This window comes from Pygocentrus nattereri, chromosome 14, assembly GCF_015220715.1.
Source record: "Pygocentrus nattereri isolate fPygNat1 chromosome 14, fPygNat1.pri, whole genome shotgun sequence".
Taxonomy (NCBI): domain Eukaryota; kingdom Metazoa; phylum Chordata; class Actinopteri; order Characiformes; family Serrasalmidae; genus Pygocentrus; species Pygocentrus nattereri.
In genome coordinates, this window is record NC_051224.1 from 28,785,541 (window position 1) to 28,798,820 (window position 13,280).

General features: G+C 37.1%; 1 protein-coding gene across 1 annotated transcript in view; it reads left to right on the plus strand.

The window, feature by feature from the left end:
- Window positions 1-1,844: 1,844 nt before the first annotated feature.
- The window catches only part of abca3b (ATP-binding cassette, sub-family A (ABC1), member 3b), a 51,260-nt gene continuing 39,824 nt past the window's right edge, over window positions 1,845-13,280 (plus strand). Inside the window, exons 1-5 of the mRNA XM_017705420.2 lie at window positions 1,845-2,115; window positions 3,822-3,898; window positions 8,394-8,649; window positions 11,928-12,052; window positions 12,827-12,992. Coding sequence (XP_017560909.1) covers window positions 3,845-3,898; window positions 8,394-8,649; window positions 11,928-12,052; window positions 12,827-12,992 — 601 coding nt within the window. The 5' untranslated portion in view covers window positions 1,845-2,115; window positions 3,822-3,844. The remainder of the gene's footprint in view (window positions 2,116-3,821; window positions 3,899-8,393; window positions 8,650-11,927; window positions 12,053-12,826; window positions 12,993-13,280) is intronic.

Consider the following 13,280-nt stretch of genomic DNA (forward strand, 5'->3'; position numbering starts at 1 on the left):
CATCAGTGTTTCAGTTCCTGTTCATATTATCCACTGTGAGCTTTCAAGGACCATATATTCCCATAATAGACATTGCTAATAATGAATAAAAGCAAAGAAAGACCTTTAGCATTATGCAAATGTGCTAACTGGCCCTAGCTTTTATTCCTTTTTAGCATGAAGTGTTCCTTCAAGAAAAGGAAAGAAGAGGAAGAAAAAAGCTAACTGCAATACTTGAATCCATCCCTTCCTGTGTGTAACCTTCTAGTCTTGTTGAACTGCTTGTATTCTGTGGCTTTGAGCATGGCTGCACCACAAAGTTGTTGGACAAGCAATTCCTTTATCAAACCACTGGAACTCTACCGAAAATGTCTTCTCCAGTACCTCTCTGTCTGTATGAGACCTTTTGCAAGTCTGCATACAATTACAACTACCTGTCTCGCATCCCACCCACCATAGGAACTCGAACCGTCTCAGAAGGTTTTTTTAATGTATACATTCATATGTATTTTTACTAGACTGAAATCTTTTTAAAATAAGCAATATCTAGGCATTTAGAAAGCTTCTTTAAATTGCATGAAATTGTTCCATGCTGGGTATACACTGCCAAAACTTAACTGGTCCACTTAACTCTTTTTCAGGGCACTGATGTATTTGCTTCTTTGGACAGCTAGATGTAGGCGACATGTATTGAAGAGTAAATTATACCCAATGTTTTTGTATGTCTGTTTTATATACCATTTGTTTTGTATGCTCCCTAGTGCTTTCTGAGTCTCTGATGCCAAAGGTACTTTTTCTTTTTCTTTTTTTTTTTTTTTTATAAACATTTCTGGCATGCTCTTACTATTCTCAAGTGCAGTTGACTGAAATTTTTACTGTTGAGTAACTTGGCAATATTTGTACTGTACCATTTCAGACAATACCAAACTGATTGTGATACCATTGTTTGATGTGTGACAAGCAATATTTCACCTGTGAATTTTTTTTTTGAACATGGAATAACATGGAAACCAACTATGTTGCAACAAGATCAGTTTAATGTGATGCTGAAGGTGCCGTTTCTTCATAGCTTCAAATGGAAAAGCACTTTCACCTAGCATTGGGTGAGTGTTCCTAATGTGGTGCTAATGTCTTTCATGACATTTGCTTGAACAATCAAAAGTATGTTTGAGTGTTTGTTCAGTGCTCTGCAGGTAGAAACGTACCTGAGGTCAACACAAAGCATTAAATTATTACTTGATGGATTTTGTCAGTACTGTAACTTCATAAAGGGGTGTAAATACTTGTTTTTATGTACTTGCGTAAAAGGATGGGGGGGGGGGGGGGGGATGTGAAAAGTTACTACTTGAAACAAATAGTTTGCTGAATTTTTAAAAGGAAAAATAAAATACTGCATTAGTAAGTATGATGAAGGTTGTGATTGGTTGTTTTGTAGAACATTTGAAAACTTGAATTATACTTGTTTTTCCTAGGGTTTTTCTTTTAATTGTGAAACTGCTTTTTCGGGGGTGTGTATGATGTGTGTGTATATATTATGATTATATATGTAAAAAGTTAACATTTTCACTTTTTTTCTATGAGCATAGTGGAAACTTTTTTTTTTTTTTTTTTTTTTTTTTTTTAATTAAAATTGTATCGGATTGTATTGAATACATTTTTGAGTAATTTGCCCCCCTCCCCCGATTCTGGTAGGCAGCTTTTACACGATTCTCGTTATTACCACTACACATTTACAAGTGCCATTTTCTCCGGGCTGTTCCGCCGTGGCGAGCTGAATAAACAAGCTGCCGTACTTTTTTTGATGATCTTAGGCCGGTAAGTTTAAAACGTTCGTGGTCATGTGACAGTATGACTGGCCGTCACGTGATTGGGTTTGTTGACGAGTGTGCTAGCACAATGGCTGGATTGCATGGCCGTTTGGTGCAATGTCATCCGTCCCTTACATGATGTTTTCTGATACAGCTTAACGTTAGCATCCCTCTTCATGCGCGCTCACAATCGCGAATGCCCCTCTGGCTGATTAAGCTGAGGTAGTTAACGTTTATTCAATGTATTGACCTAAAGGGAAGGATTTTTACTTCGCCGACTGAGAGGACAGCTCATGAAGTTCATCCGCCGGACTTTCCCTGTTTTCAGGTAACAGTTTACGTTGTGCTGCTTAAGTTTCTTGCCCTTCGGTTAAGAACAAATACGATGCAGTTCAGACGTGTCACTGCCACGCAGCGACATTTTTCTCTCCTGTCCGTTTTAAGAAACAGACAGACAGACAGGCGGTTCATCCAATCGTGGACCGTGGATTCCTCCTATTAAATTAGTCATCGAATACGGGGGATCTAAGTACCTAAAAACCTAAACGAAGGTGATTTTTAATGAAAATTTTAAGTATAAATAGAATACAGTCGTTTTCAGTTCGCTCAGTGTCTCTTTTTGACGCGTCTCATGACACTTAAACAAAAGCCTTTATCATCGCATCTGCTTTTCCGGCTGTTCCGGTTGAGCTGTTGTTTCTTTGGGATTTCTAAAAGGAGATGAAATAACAATCGACACATTTCCAAGCGCAGTGTTTCTGAAGGGCTCTTAGATGGCTTTTGTTACAGAGTGCACACAAAGCTTTGCTGTCGGGGATGGATCTCAAGCTTTATTCGCCCGTTGTATTCACCATACCATTTTACCACGGTCCTGCTTCCTGGCTGAACATGGGACATACATTTATGATGTAATGCCAGCCCATCGGGTTTCTATTGAGCTTTCGACTGACGTGTGAATGTATGCTTTAGAAATCCAGAACGATTGTATTTATCTCAGATCGACCAAAAAGTGTTTTTCGACCTCATCTAAGCACTGTCTAGCATGTATTTTCACATTGATAAGTAAATTGGATTTGCATGACCTTTAGCCTGAGTGTTTTTTAGCCCAAGTGTTTGACTTATTTTTTTGTGTGAGCACACAGTGTTTATCACCAAACAAACTGGGTTTTAGGAGTTTAGGTTACTTAAATGACAGTGCTTTCATCTGTCCTGAACTTTTAATAATAATGTTTGTCTGAATACACTGACCACATTCAGACGTTCCTCTTTTTCCAAGGGTGCTGAAGACAAGTGTTAACACAGCCTGAAAAAGTTGATGTTCCTGTGATTGCTGAAATGTGGTAATAATGATACTAGACCTGAAAACAGGCACTTGTTTAATCACGCAGATTTAGATGATGTATATTTCCCAGTATAAAATAAAAAAACTCTAAAGATTTTAAAGAGCATCTTAATCTGTGCCATTTTTAGACAATGCCCTGTAGATCTGTGGTGTTGTTGTGATCTCTGTCATTTGAAATAAAATTAGCCCACCCAAGTACTGATTGTTTCCAAAACACATTATCCTCCAGTCTTTCCAAAACATCCTGTATTTGGTTAGTGTTTGAAACTTGCACGGTTATAGCTACACTGACTGCACAGAATTGAGAATGCAAAAAATAGCTACAGTCATACTTTGACTATAGCCTACTGTCAGGCTAGGTGTCAAACTTAAATGCTGTCTTACCCTGCTGTTTCTTTGACTTTTCTTAAGGTTCCTCTCAAAGTTTTTTCATGTTGCTCATAGGGAATGTTTTCTTGCCACTGTCACCCTTGGCTTGCTCACTTGCTCACTGGCTTTGACCCAGATAAAGCTGTGTGACGATGCCTGTTGTGAAAAGTGCTATCTCTCTCTCTCTCTCTCTCTCTCTCTCTCTGTATATATATATATATATATATATATATATATATATATATATATATATATATATATATAAAAACACACACCTATATCAACTTCAACTGAAAAAAGTGCATTTCTCTTTTTCTTTTTAGGTTGTGAAGCTCTGGTACCTAACATGGCTGTACTGAGACAGTTTGGATTGCTTCTCTGGAAGAACTACCTTCAGCAAGTAAGTGTTTCAATTCTCAAAGTTATATATGATTTTGGTTTGTTTACTGAGTGACAAGCTGTTAAAGTTGCACATTTCATTCATGTGTATAAACTGTGGTGTTGGGGTAGTTTCTCAAAAAAAGTAATACATTATAAATGATGAATTACCAATAAGTACTTATCTCAACCAGTAATGGGATTACTACTTGCTCCTACTTAATTGTAATTGTAATTTGATTCACCAAGTCAAAAGACAACTTGGAAAAAAGTGTAATAATGCTGAAAATTGTATCTTATTTTCTGGGAGGATGAGAGAAGGAGGATACACCTTTTTCTTCATTCAAATAGAAATGGCTACCCGCTGTGTTGATAACATGTTGATGTTAGACACACATTCCTCTACAAACCAATCTGTGTCAAGTACAGGGAGACACAGTGCACGTAGGTGATGATGTCAGGACGTATGTTTGTCATGCAAAGTTCTTTAGTGCACTCACTAATTTATTAATTAACTCAATAATATGAAACTAAAACTAACTGGATCAAATGTATAAAATGTAAGAAGAACATCAACCTTGGTCTGAACTTGCAGGTGAGAAAGTATCCTAAAATTCATATGCTTCTGTACCAACTATACAATGGAAGACTCTAAAAAAAAAAAATCTAGTCATATTCAGTCATTTCTTTAAAAAAGAAATCACCAATCACAGTAAACATCAGTTAAAGGACATGTCACTATCTCTGACTTTGAACAAGTTGCAGCCAGTTATGCTTGACAAAATTATAAACAGCTAGTGCTTAAACTGTGAAACTACTCAGTAGAAACCGTTCAGAAACAGCTGCCTCAAAATAAAATCTTTAAGAATAAAACCTAAAACCTACATAGCTGTTCCTGAATGAAAATCAGGTCTGGGGTTAAAGGGGGAATCACTAGCCACATTTATATGCAGCCTAATAATCCAATAATAATCAGACTAATAGCTTAATTGGAATACACTACATGTATGTACTGTGTACACCTTAGTCAGAATAGACTAGTCTGACTGAGGCCATTTGGAATGCAATTTCTATCCAATTGTTTGAGATGGGTAATATTGTAAAGCTGTTAAATAGAATAATAATAGCCATAAACGCCTGTATCCAATTACATTCCCAGTCAGAACGTATAAGAACGTTCTGCGCATGTGAAATTAAAAACACAAGCACATCCACAGAATACTCTTCTCACTGTGACTATAATCACGTGATGCTTCTTGTCATGGTAACATTTACAGTAAGTGGTACACGCATGTGTGTCATTTTGGACCTCATTACTTGTAGTTTACTTGTAGTTTGATGTGAAATTGTAGAAACATTTACACAGTCAGATTTCTTTACAGTGGTAGTGATATAAACTTGGGGTTACAGTACCTATATATAAACATTTTATTTCCTGTCCAAAATGACCAGTGAACATTTTTACATATCTCCTGAGTTTCTATATGTGAAGTTTTCTTTAGGAACTAATTTTCCTAACAACACCCTACTTATTCCTCTCATATTTATAACTATTGTATTTAATAACATTCTGTGATGTAATGTGTAGAAGCACTAAACAATTGAAATGTCAGATTCCTATCATCAACACCTCTGTGAACCAATCTGACTGTAATTTTGTCTTGAATGGAGCACTTCACATCAAACAATCTAATGACTTTCATCACCTCTTAACAATTCAGTTATGCTGATGTTTTCAAAAATTGGAGAACCCCTTCAACATTGGTCACTTTAGCTCTTTATTTAGGTAGACTGAGTGATACATTTATGTCTGTTTTGAAAACGCTTGAGTGGATACCAGAGGAATACAAAAAAGAATGATCCAGTCCTATCACAAATCTAGCCTAAAATAGCACACACTTACCTTGTGTGATATGAAATTGTTAGTTGCATATATTTCTGATCATAGAAATTGCAGGACTATGTTGTCTAAGGTTGACCAGTAATGGATCCTGAAAGATAATGGTTATGCCACACAATCTGATCCGAAGACAAACATTTCCTCTAGGTTATTGTTTGCGAAGGCAATGTATAGAGCAAACATTTAATCAATGCTGTGCTGAAAGTTATGTTTTGAAGCAAGTTTGTTTAATCCACTAAAGGCGTTAGGTGTTTCAGAAAGTTGGCTAATGCATTATCTGCTTGGCTGGTTGGGAGCAAAGTCTTGATTTTCTCTCCTTTGAAGTACAAAGGCTTCCTATCAGCACTGGCCAAAGTATATATGTGTTGCATATTATGTAATGATGTGATGTGGCTGTGTATTTCTGATACAAAACTGAAACTATGCAAGGGTAAATGTTTAAAAAAAGAGTTCTAAAGATGCATTTTTATTGTTCTTTTTAGCCAGTTTGCAGAAGTTGGGTCATATCTATGTGGCTTATGCAGTAAAGATAAATGTGGTGGGGTAAAACGTGACAGGTCGCAGAGCCTATGAAAGCACTTTTTTCTGTATATTTATTGTGACATTTTCCTCATTTATGTATGAATTTTAAAGTCCCAGTCAATGTAGGAATGAGTCACAGAATTACTCTATACATCCCACCCTCCTTCACTGCAGAGCTATCTCCCCCTCTGCCCAGCTCCTGTAGCCAAGTGGGGATGTGCATTTAGAGTATCATATCATATGCTTGTACTGTGGTTTTGCTTGTTTGTGCATTATAATGACAACATATAAGCTCTCTGGACTGAAATTGCTCAATCAAATGGTGTTTGAAGTACTGCGAAAGATCTAGCTATTCCCCTTGGATAGGGCATGTTGTTTGTCCTCTACCCTCCCGGTGCTGTAGTGGTTGCTAGGAGATGTGGCCCAGCAGAGCCTAGTCAGGAAACCCAGCACTTGTCATGGCTTCCTTATGATCAGGAACATAAGCGTGTATTTGACCGAGCATTAGCAGGGTTTTTATTGGGGTGAAGAGTTCATAGGAAAAACAGGGCAAATAGACAGCGTAATTACCTGTTTACAGTAGAAGAGTGCAAAAAACTTTTAAGACAAAATAGTTATGCTGACTATAGCACACGCTTATTATTATTATTTGTTTTTACAATAAAATCTGCTGAATCTAACCTTATCCTGGCTGTATCCTATTTCAGGTTTGGACATGCTTTTTCATGTTGCCAGACTCTCAGGAATTGGTATATTTTTCCCAATTTTCTTCACTGTAAATATGTTGTAACGCTTGTTGAACAGGAAGTATTTCTCTGCTTTTTCTTACCAGTCATCATAGCTGGCAGTAAAGTTTCAAATGATACTCAGCCTAATGCCTTTTGTCTGTGATTGGCATTGGACAGATATTTACATTTGGCTAATATTTCAAACCAATATTTGGTAGCATTTTTATTATACTCTGGAAGATCAGGGTGTTTAGGTGATGCAGGGCTACTGTGCAAAAATCTCTGCATGTTATTCATTTTACTTCATTTGTAACCCTATAAAAATAAATGTTATATTTCTCTGTAAGGCAAATCCATATAGCTCTAGACTCAGTTTTGACACATGATCTATATTTATGTATTGATGTGTATATATAATCAAAAAATATTTTATGTCTGTGTCAGCCCATAATCCATGTATTGGTATATTCCTAAAACAAATTGTTTTCAGCTTTTAGTGTAGTTAATGGTACCAGTGGCATAGTGGTGTCTGGATAGGTGTCAATATTAACTTAAAACATTATACATATATGAGCCATACAGTGCTATAAAATAGTATTTAGTTATTTTAGTGTGCATAATGAGTGAAAAATGAAAACCCTCTAAAAGAATTAAAGGACGAAAATAATGTAATGAATCTCAAAACTGGTTGATTCATTACGCTAGAATGTCTGTTTGAGTTACTGTTGTACGTTCACCACTACACTAGTGGATGGTACAGTGAAAGTATCAAATCATGGATATATTTAATTTAAATAAAAAAGTAAGCATCAGTACTGGCGACCTGTCCAGGGTGTATCCTGCCTTGCACCCAATGACCGCTGGGATAGGCTCCAGCACCCCCCGTCCCCGTGACCCTAAGGGAGAAGCGGCTTAGAAAATGGATGGATGGATGGAAGCATCAGTCAGTAATACAGTGCATATGCATATGTATGTTTGTATACAATTAAGCATGAGATATACAACAGGTACACATGAAATTATGTTTTCACTGATGTAAGTTAAATGTTTAATGGGTTGTGTAACCCCAATGACAGGTGAGATAATTGCACAGGAGGTCATCAGTGAAGGTGTTGTCACGTGAAGGTGACGATTAAGTGAGCAAGAACATCTGCTTTGACAAATTCATTTCACATTGATTCCACCATCCTCGTACCTTTTACTGGTATCTCTTCCTTGTGTCATAGCTCCAATCTCCAAGGGATAAAGGGAAAGACAACGGAGTTGCACAATTGTAAAAATGGAATGCACCCCATCCCTACTTACCTCTTATTCATTTGCCATCTCTCTTCCCAACTAACACTTTGTTTTCCCTCTTTCCCCTACAGAAGCGTCAGATCTTGGTCACACTGGTGGAGATCGCCCTGCCTCTCCTTTTCTCTGCTATCCTAATCGTCCTGCGTCAGAAAGTGTCCTCCACCAACTACCCCAACGCCACACACTATGGGAGTTTCTCGCTGGAAAGGCCACCCTTTAAGCTTCCTTTTGGCTTGCAGCTGGCCTATGTTCCGGCCAACTCCAGTGTGGTGCGACAGGTGGCCGAGGATGTGCAGCTCAGTCTGAGCAGAGGTTTCATTAGTGCTGGTAAGGGTACTTGGACGAACCCAGACTAAAATGCAACAAAAATACAGACTTTATTTTGCATAGTGTGGTAATTTACATACATATCTACAAACTTCCTTTTTCAGGAAGAGGAAAAACAAAAAATTTCCATTGGTTTGACTTATTTAATTTTTTATTGATAAAGGGACACCATGCCTCAAGGGATTTTCACAAGCATATCCTGTAGTTGTGTAGCAAGTTGGCTGACTTCTGAAGAAACTGACAGCTCTACAAGCTTTGTGGGGAATTTTAGCTGGCTACGACGTTTTACCACAAAAGCTCTTGGCACATACCCATCAGGACCCAGCTGTACTGATCTTAGGAAATCACAGAGTGGTTTCAGTCGTGTTTAATCTGTTCTAAAATACCTTCAATTCATTAAAATCTTTACTATTAGCTGTTGTGTTGCATTCATTTTGTTAAATCATGGAAAACAATGAACATATACAGTAGATGTGCCGAAAGGCAATAATAAACTCCAGACACTACACTGTGGACCATTGCTGCACTTTAGTCAAATAAAGCCCTGTTCGAGCTGAATTAGTTTTACTAGAGGAAGGCTGGTAATTTAATTTGTCTGTGATTTGCCTGGCCAATTCGAACAGGATAAAAGGATCTGTACAATTTCCCCAAATAGCCTGGCTCAAAACATCATAGTGTGGATATTTATATCAACATTATATGATAGATACTGCACTCAAATAACCACACATTGTGTGACTAAATGGTAAATAGACTAATATTCGGGTAGTAAAGTAGGTTCATTCAACTTACCAAATGCTGTCCACCAAGACAGAAAACGCACTGCCTTATAAGAAGTACTTTAATGTTCATAGTTCTTTTCTTTGTAATTCGGCCATCACCAAAAATTTTGAGGACATCAGTAGTCTTGTCATGAACTTGAGCATTAATGAACTGGGTCAAATCGAGTTCCGTTTTAGCTGTTAGCCTTGTCTTTAGGTAGAAAAGAAGAAAATAAATGGAGTCATCGTTTCTATAAAGGTGAAGAAGCTTCTTATTCGTCAGCTTCTTGTTCAATTTTTTATTTTTTTTTCTAAAATTGGTACCAATAACTTTTGCATAATTTAAGGAGGAACAGGAAAATTTGAACAAGAAGCTGACAAATAAGAAGGTAACATCAGCCTTATACATTTTTGTTTTAGAGATGAAGAGCAGTCATGGTTTCACCAGCCCCCACTTTGATCATGTGTTATCATGCAAGATCTGGTATAAAAAGACAGGAATTCTCATGTATGTTCTCAATGTATGTTCAAAAGACTACATGTGTTTAAACATATGTTTAAAAAAATTTTGTGATAATATAAACCTGATAAACTGTTGGGTAATTATTGTGATTTTTTTTTTTTTTTTTTTTTGTGTGTGTATCGGCAGCTGCCTACTATGCAGTGATGTGTCTGTGTTACTTGTAATTTGAACCTATTTAAAAGTGAACCTATTATACCTAACCTTTTAAGACGGACCTTTTTGCTTAGAGACAAAAAAGAGGTCTCAGAATGATGCCTTGTGTAATTTCCATGATTAATTACATTTTTAGGTTTGAAAATATTAATAAATGTTTTCAGGTTTACATATGCATTTTTGTAAACTGTAAAAGGCCTGGAAGTCGAAATGGAACATGGATGTGTGGTGAGTCATGCAGCATGGGTTCCTAAGGCCTGCACTGTTGTGTGATTAGTGTTAGGTGTGTCTGACTGTGTATCCTGCATGAAAAGTGCAGAGAAGGACATGAGAGCTGGCCATAGATTGCTGCAGTACTAATAGCTCTGTTGTGTGGAGATAGCTTTTCAGAGTGCATGACCTGTGGATGGTGCCTTTTGATTTTGCTCATGGGAAAGAGGAGTTGCTCAGCTGACCGAAGTATAGCTGACTCCATTATCTTGTACTGAAAGAGGAAGGACACGCAACAATGCTGATTTCCTTGAAATTGCAATACAGTCCAACCCGATCAAAGAGAGGCTTGTAGGTCACTTGACTGTGTATCGAGCTGATTTTGGTAAAAACAAGCACTGCATCATCGTTCATTGGTTTATTCCTTTGTCAACTATGGGTGGTTGTAGCTTTTGTTTGCTTAGGTGTGTCTTCGTAGAAAATTCATGGCAAAATTTTCTACTCAGTTTCAACTCTGCACACTTAACATGTGCAGTGGCTATTGAGTTGTCACTCTCAAAAAAAGTTGCTTCCAGCTGTTACTTGCATTACTTGTTGATACTGATCAAACAAGGAAAACAAGGAGGGTCATGCCTCCAAGTGGCAGTTGGAGAAACGAGGAGAGGAGGCCCATGTTTCTCCAGAAAGCAAATTGGGCAGTGAAACCTGTCTGTCCTCTGTTTTTCTCTCTTTATAAGGGGACATCCGAAACTGAACATGATATGCTTGGTTTATTTATGTGATTTAAGAGAAGTAAACCTCTCTTTGAGCTTGGGCCATGAGTCATGACCTGGCTGGATGCCCAGTGCTGCCTTATCTAATATTGCCTTTCCCCTGTTGTTCAAGAAATACTAACAGTCATCATAAGATTAATAAAGAACTTCAGATGATCTGGTAAATACTTAAATGAAACTAATAATTGAATAGCAATTCTTTTGCCGCTTATTACTAATGTCAAATGAGTGTGGGGCATAAAATAATACCAGGCAAGTTTTAAGATTACATGTGGTCTTACCACAAAATGGAAATTGGAGATGCAAATGCTTCTTCTTTTAATTTTAATAGACTTAGAGTTAGAAGAAATCAAGTCTCACAACTTTGAAAAAAAAGGTTTTTTTGTTTTCGTTTTTTTTTTTTTTTTGGACTGGTCTGAGGAATTTTCTTTACTTTTTTACAAACCTTGAGAGTTACAGGGTTTACAGTTTCAATTACCGTTAAGTTAATTAGATAGACTTGTTATGATAACTCATTGATTGTGACTTCACATTTTTCATGGGGAGTGCTTTTGTTCAGGTTTAATCAGGGTTTTGTTGTGAATTCATATCATCTAAATATCTTTTGTTTTGATGCAGAAAGAGCTGTAGTTAATTAGACATTTAGTCTCACTATCTTACAAGGTGGCAAGTTAGAGCTGATGTATTAGTAATGTCTTCTTCCTAGAATTTTGATTAGTTCATTTCTGCCTTTCTTTTTAAATGTTTAACAAAAACATTGCAGAATCTAAGAGTCAATAAAGTAGGTTTTGAATGTTTATTTTAATAGTAAAAATGATTCTCCCAGGCTAAGTCATTTTCTTCTTTTGATTTGACCAGTGCATGGTTTTGAGACTGAGCAGCAACTTGAGGACTTTGTGAAGACAGACCCTGAATCACTCATCTTCGCGGCGGTGGTCTTTCAGCATTCCTTCACACATGATGATGAGCCTCTCCCATTGCAGGTGAGACCTCACTAAACACTGTTTAAATGCTTTTGAATATGCAGTTTAATCATAAAACATCTTTTAGTGTCAGACTGAACTAAAAGCATTCAGGTTTTACTCTATGTGGGTGGAACCACTGTGCTTGTTTAACTTGTTTTGTGGAATTCCTTTGTGTCCTAACGACATTTTCTTGCTCAGCCAGTGCAGCCTCTGCTTTTTCATTTCATCCACTGTTCACAATAAAGCCCTAGTATTAACTATGATTATGCTTGTTGAAACTAGGCAGGAGGTCTGTGCTTAAAAGGGACTTCCACAGATTTTTCCAAATTTATGCATAGGAATTCAGAGTGGTTTGATGTGAATTAATGCATTGCAGAGAAGCATACCAAATCAGATTTCTTTGCAGTTGTTGTAAAGGGAATTATTTACTGTCCAAAACTACCTGTGAGTTTTTATATGTAATCTTATACAAAATTATATTCAATTCAACAAATTAAGTTCTCTTTGGGTACTATTTTGACCTGCATGTACCTCCATGAATGACTTTTAAAAATTAAGTTTTACACCAAAACTTTATCTCAAAACTTGTAAAATAGTGTCTCAGGTATTAGGCAACATCTTTGTAATCACTTCATTTAATAACTTTCTTCATTTAAAAACCTTGATGTTAGCGTCAGTGTCTCATTGGTATTCAAATCAAGCTTACTTAATCAAGCTTCCATCAATCTGGGGTTACTGATTTGCTTCACAGTCCCACTGTTCATTGTCTCTCTCCATGCCTCACACCTGCAGGTCAACTATCACCTGCGTTTTACATATAGCCCCCGAAATGCGCCGGCCCGGGAGAAGTCAGAGCTGAATCCCAATAATGACTTGGACTGGCACACACTCAGCCTTTTCCCACTCTTCCAGCTGCCTGGACCTCGGGAGCAGCATGATTCCCGTGGAGGAACCCCAGGTGAGTCAACATTTGTAAACTATCCCTTCTTAAGGAATTCTATGACATTCTCTTGATTAGAGATGTAAAGCATGGTCATTTTATTATGCATCAGAAAATGAGTTCCTGTGCTACTACTTTGCAAAGGGGGTGCAATGAGATATAAGGGAGCCTTGTCAGTGTGAGCACTTCAGCCATTTGAGCCAATTTACAATTTAGATTTATTAAAATGGTAAATAAAATAGTTGTGTAGAGATTTCTAATTTAAGCTTCTGAAGTTTTGAAGCTCTTTATTTTTCATGGATGTCA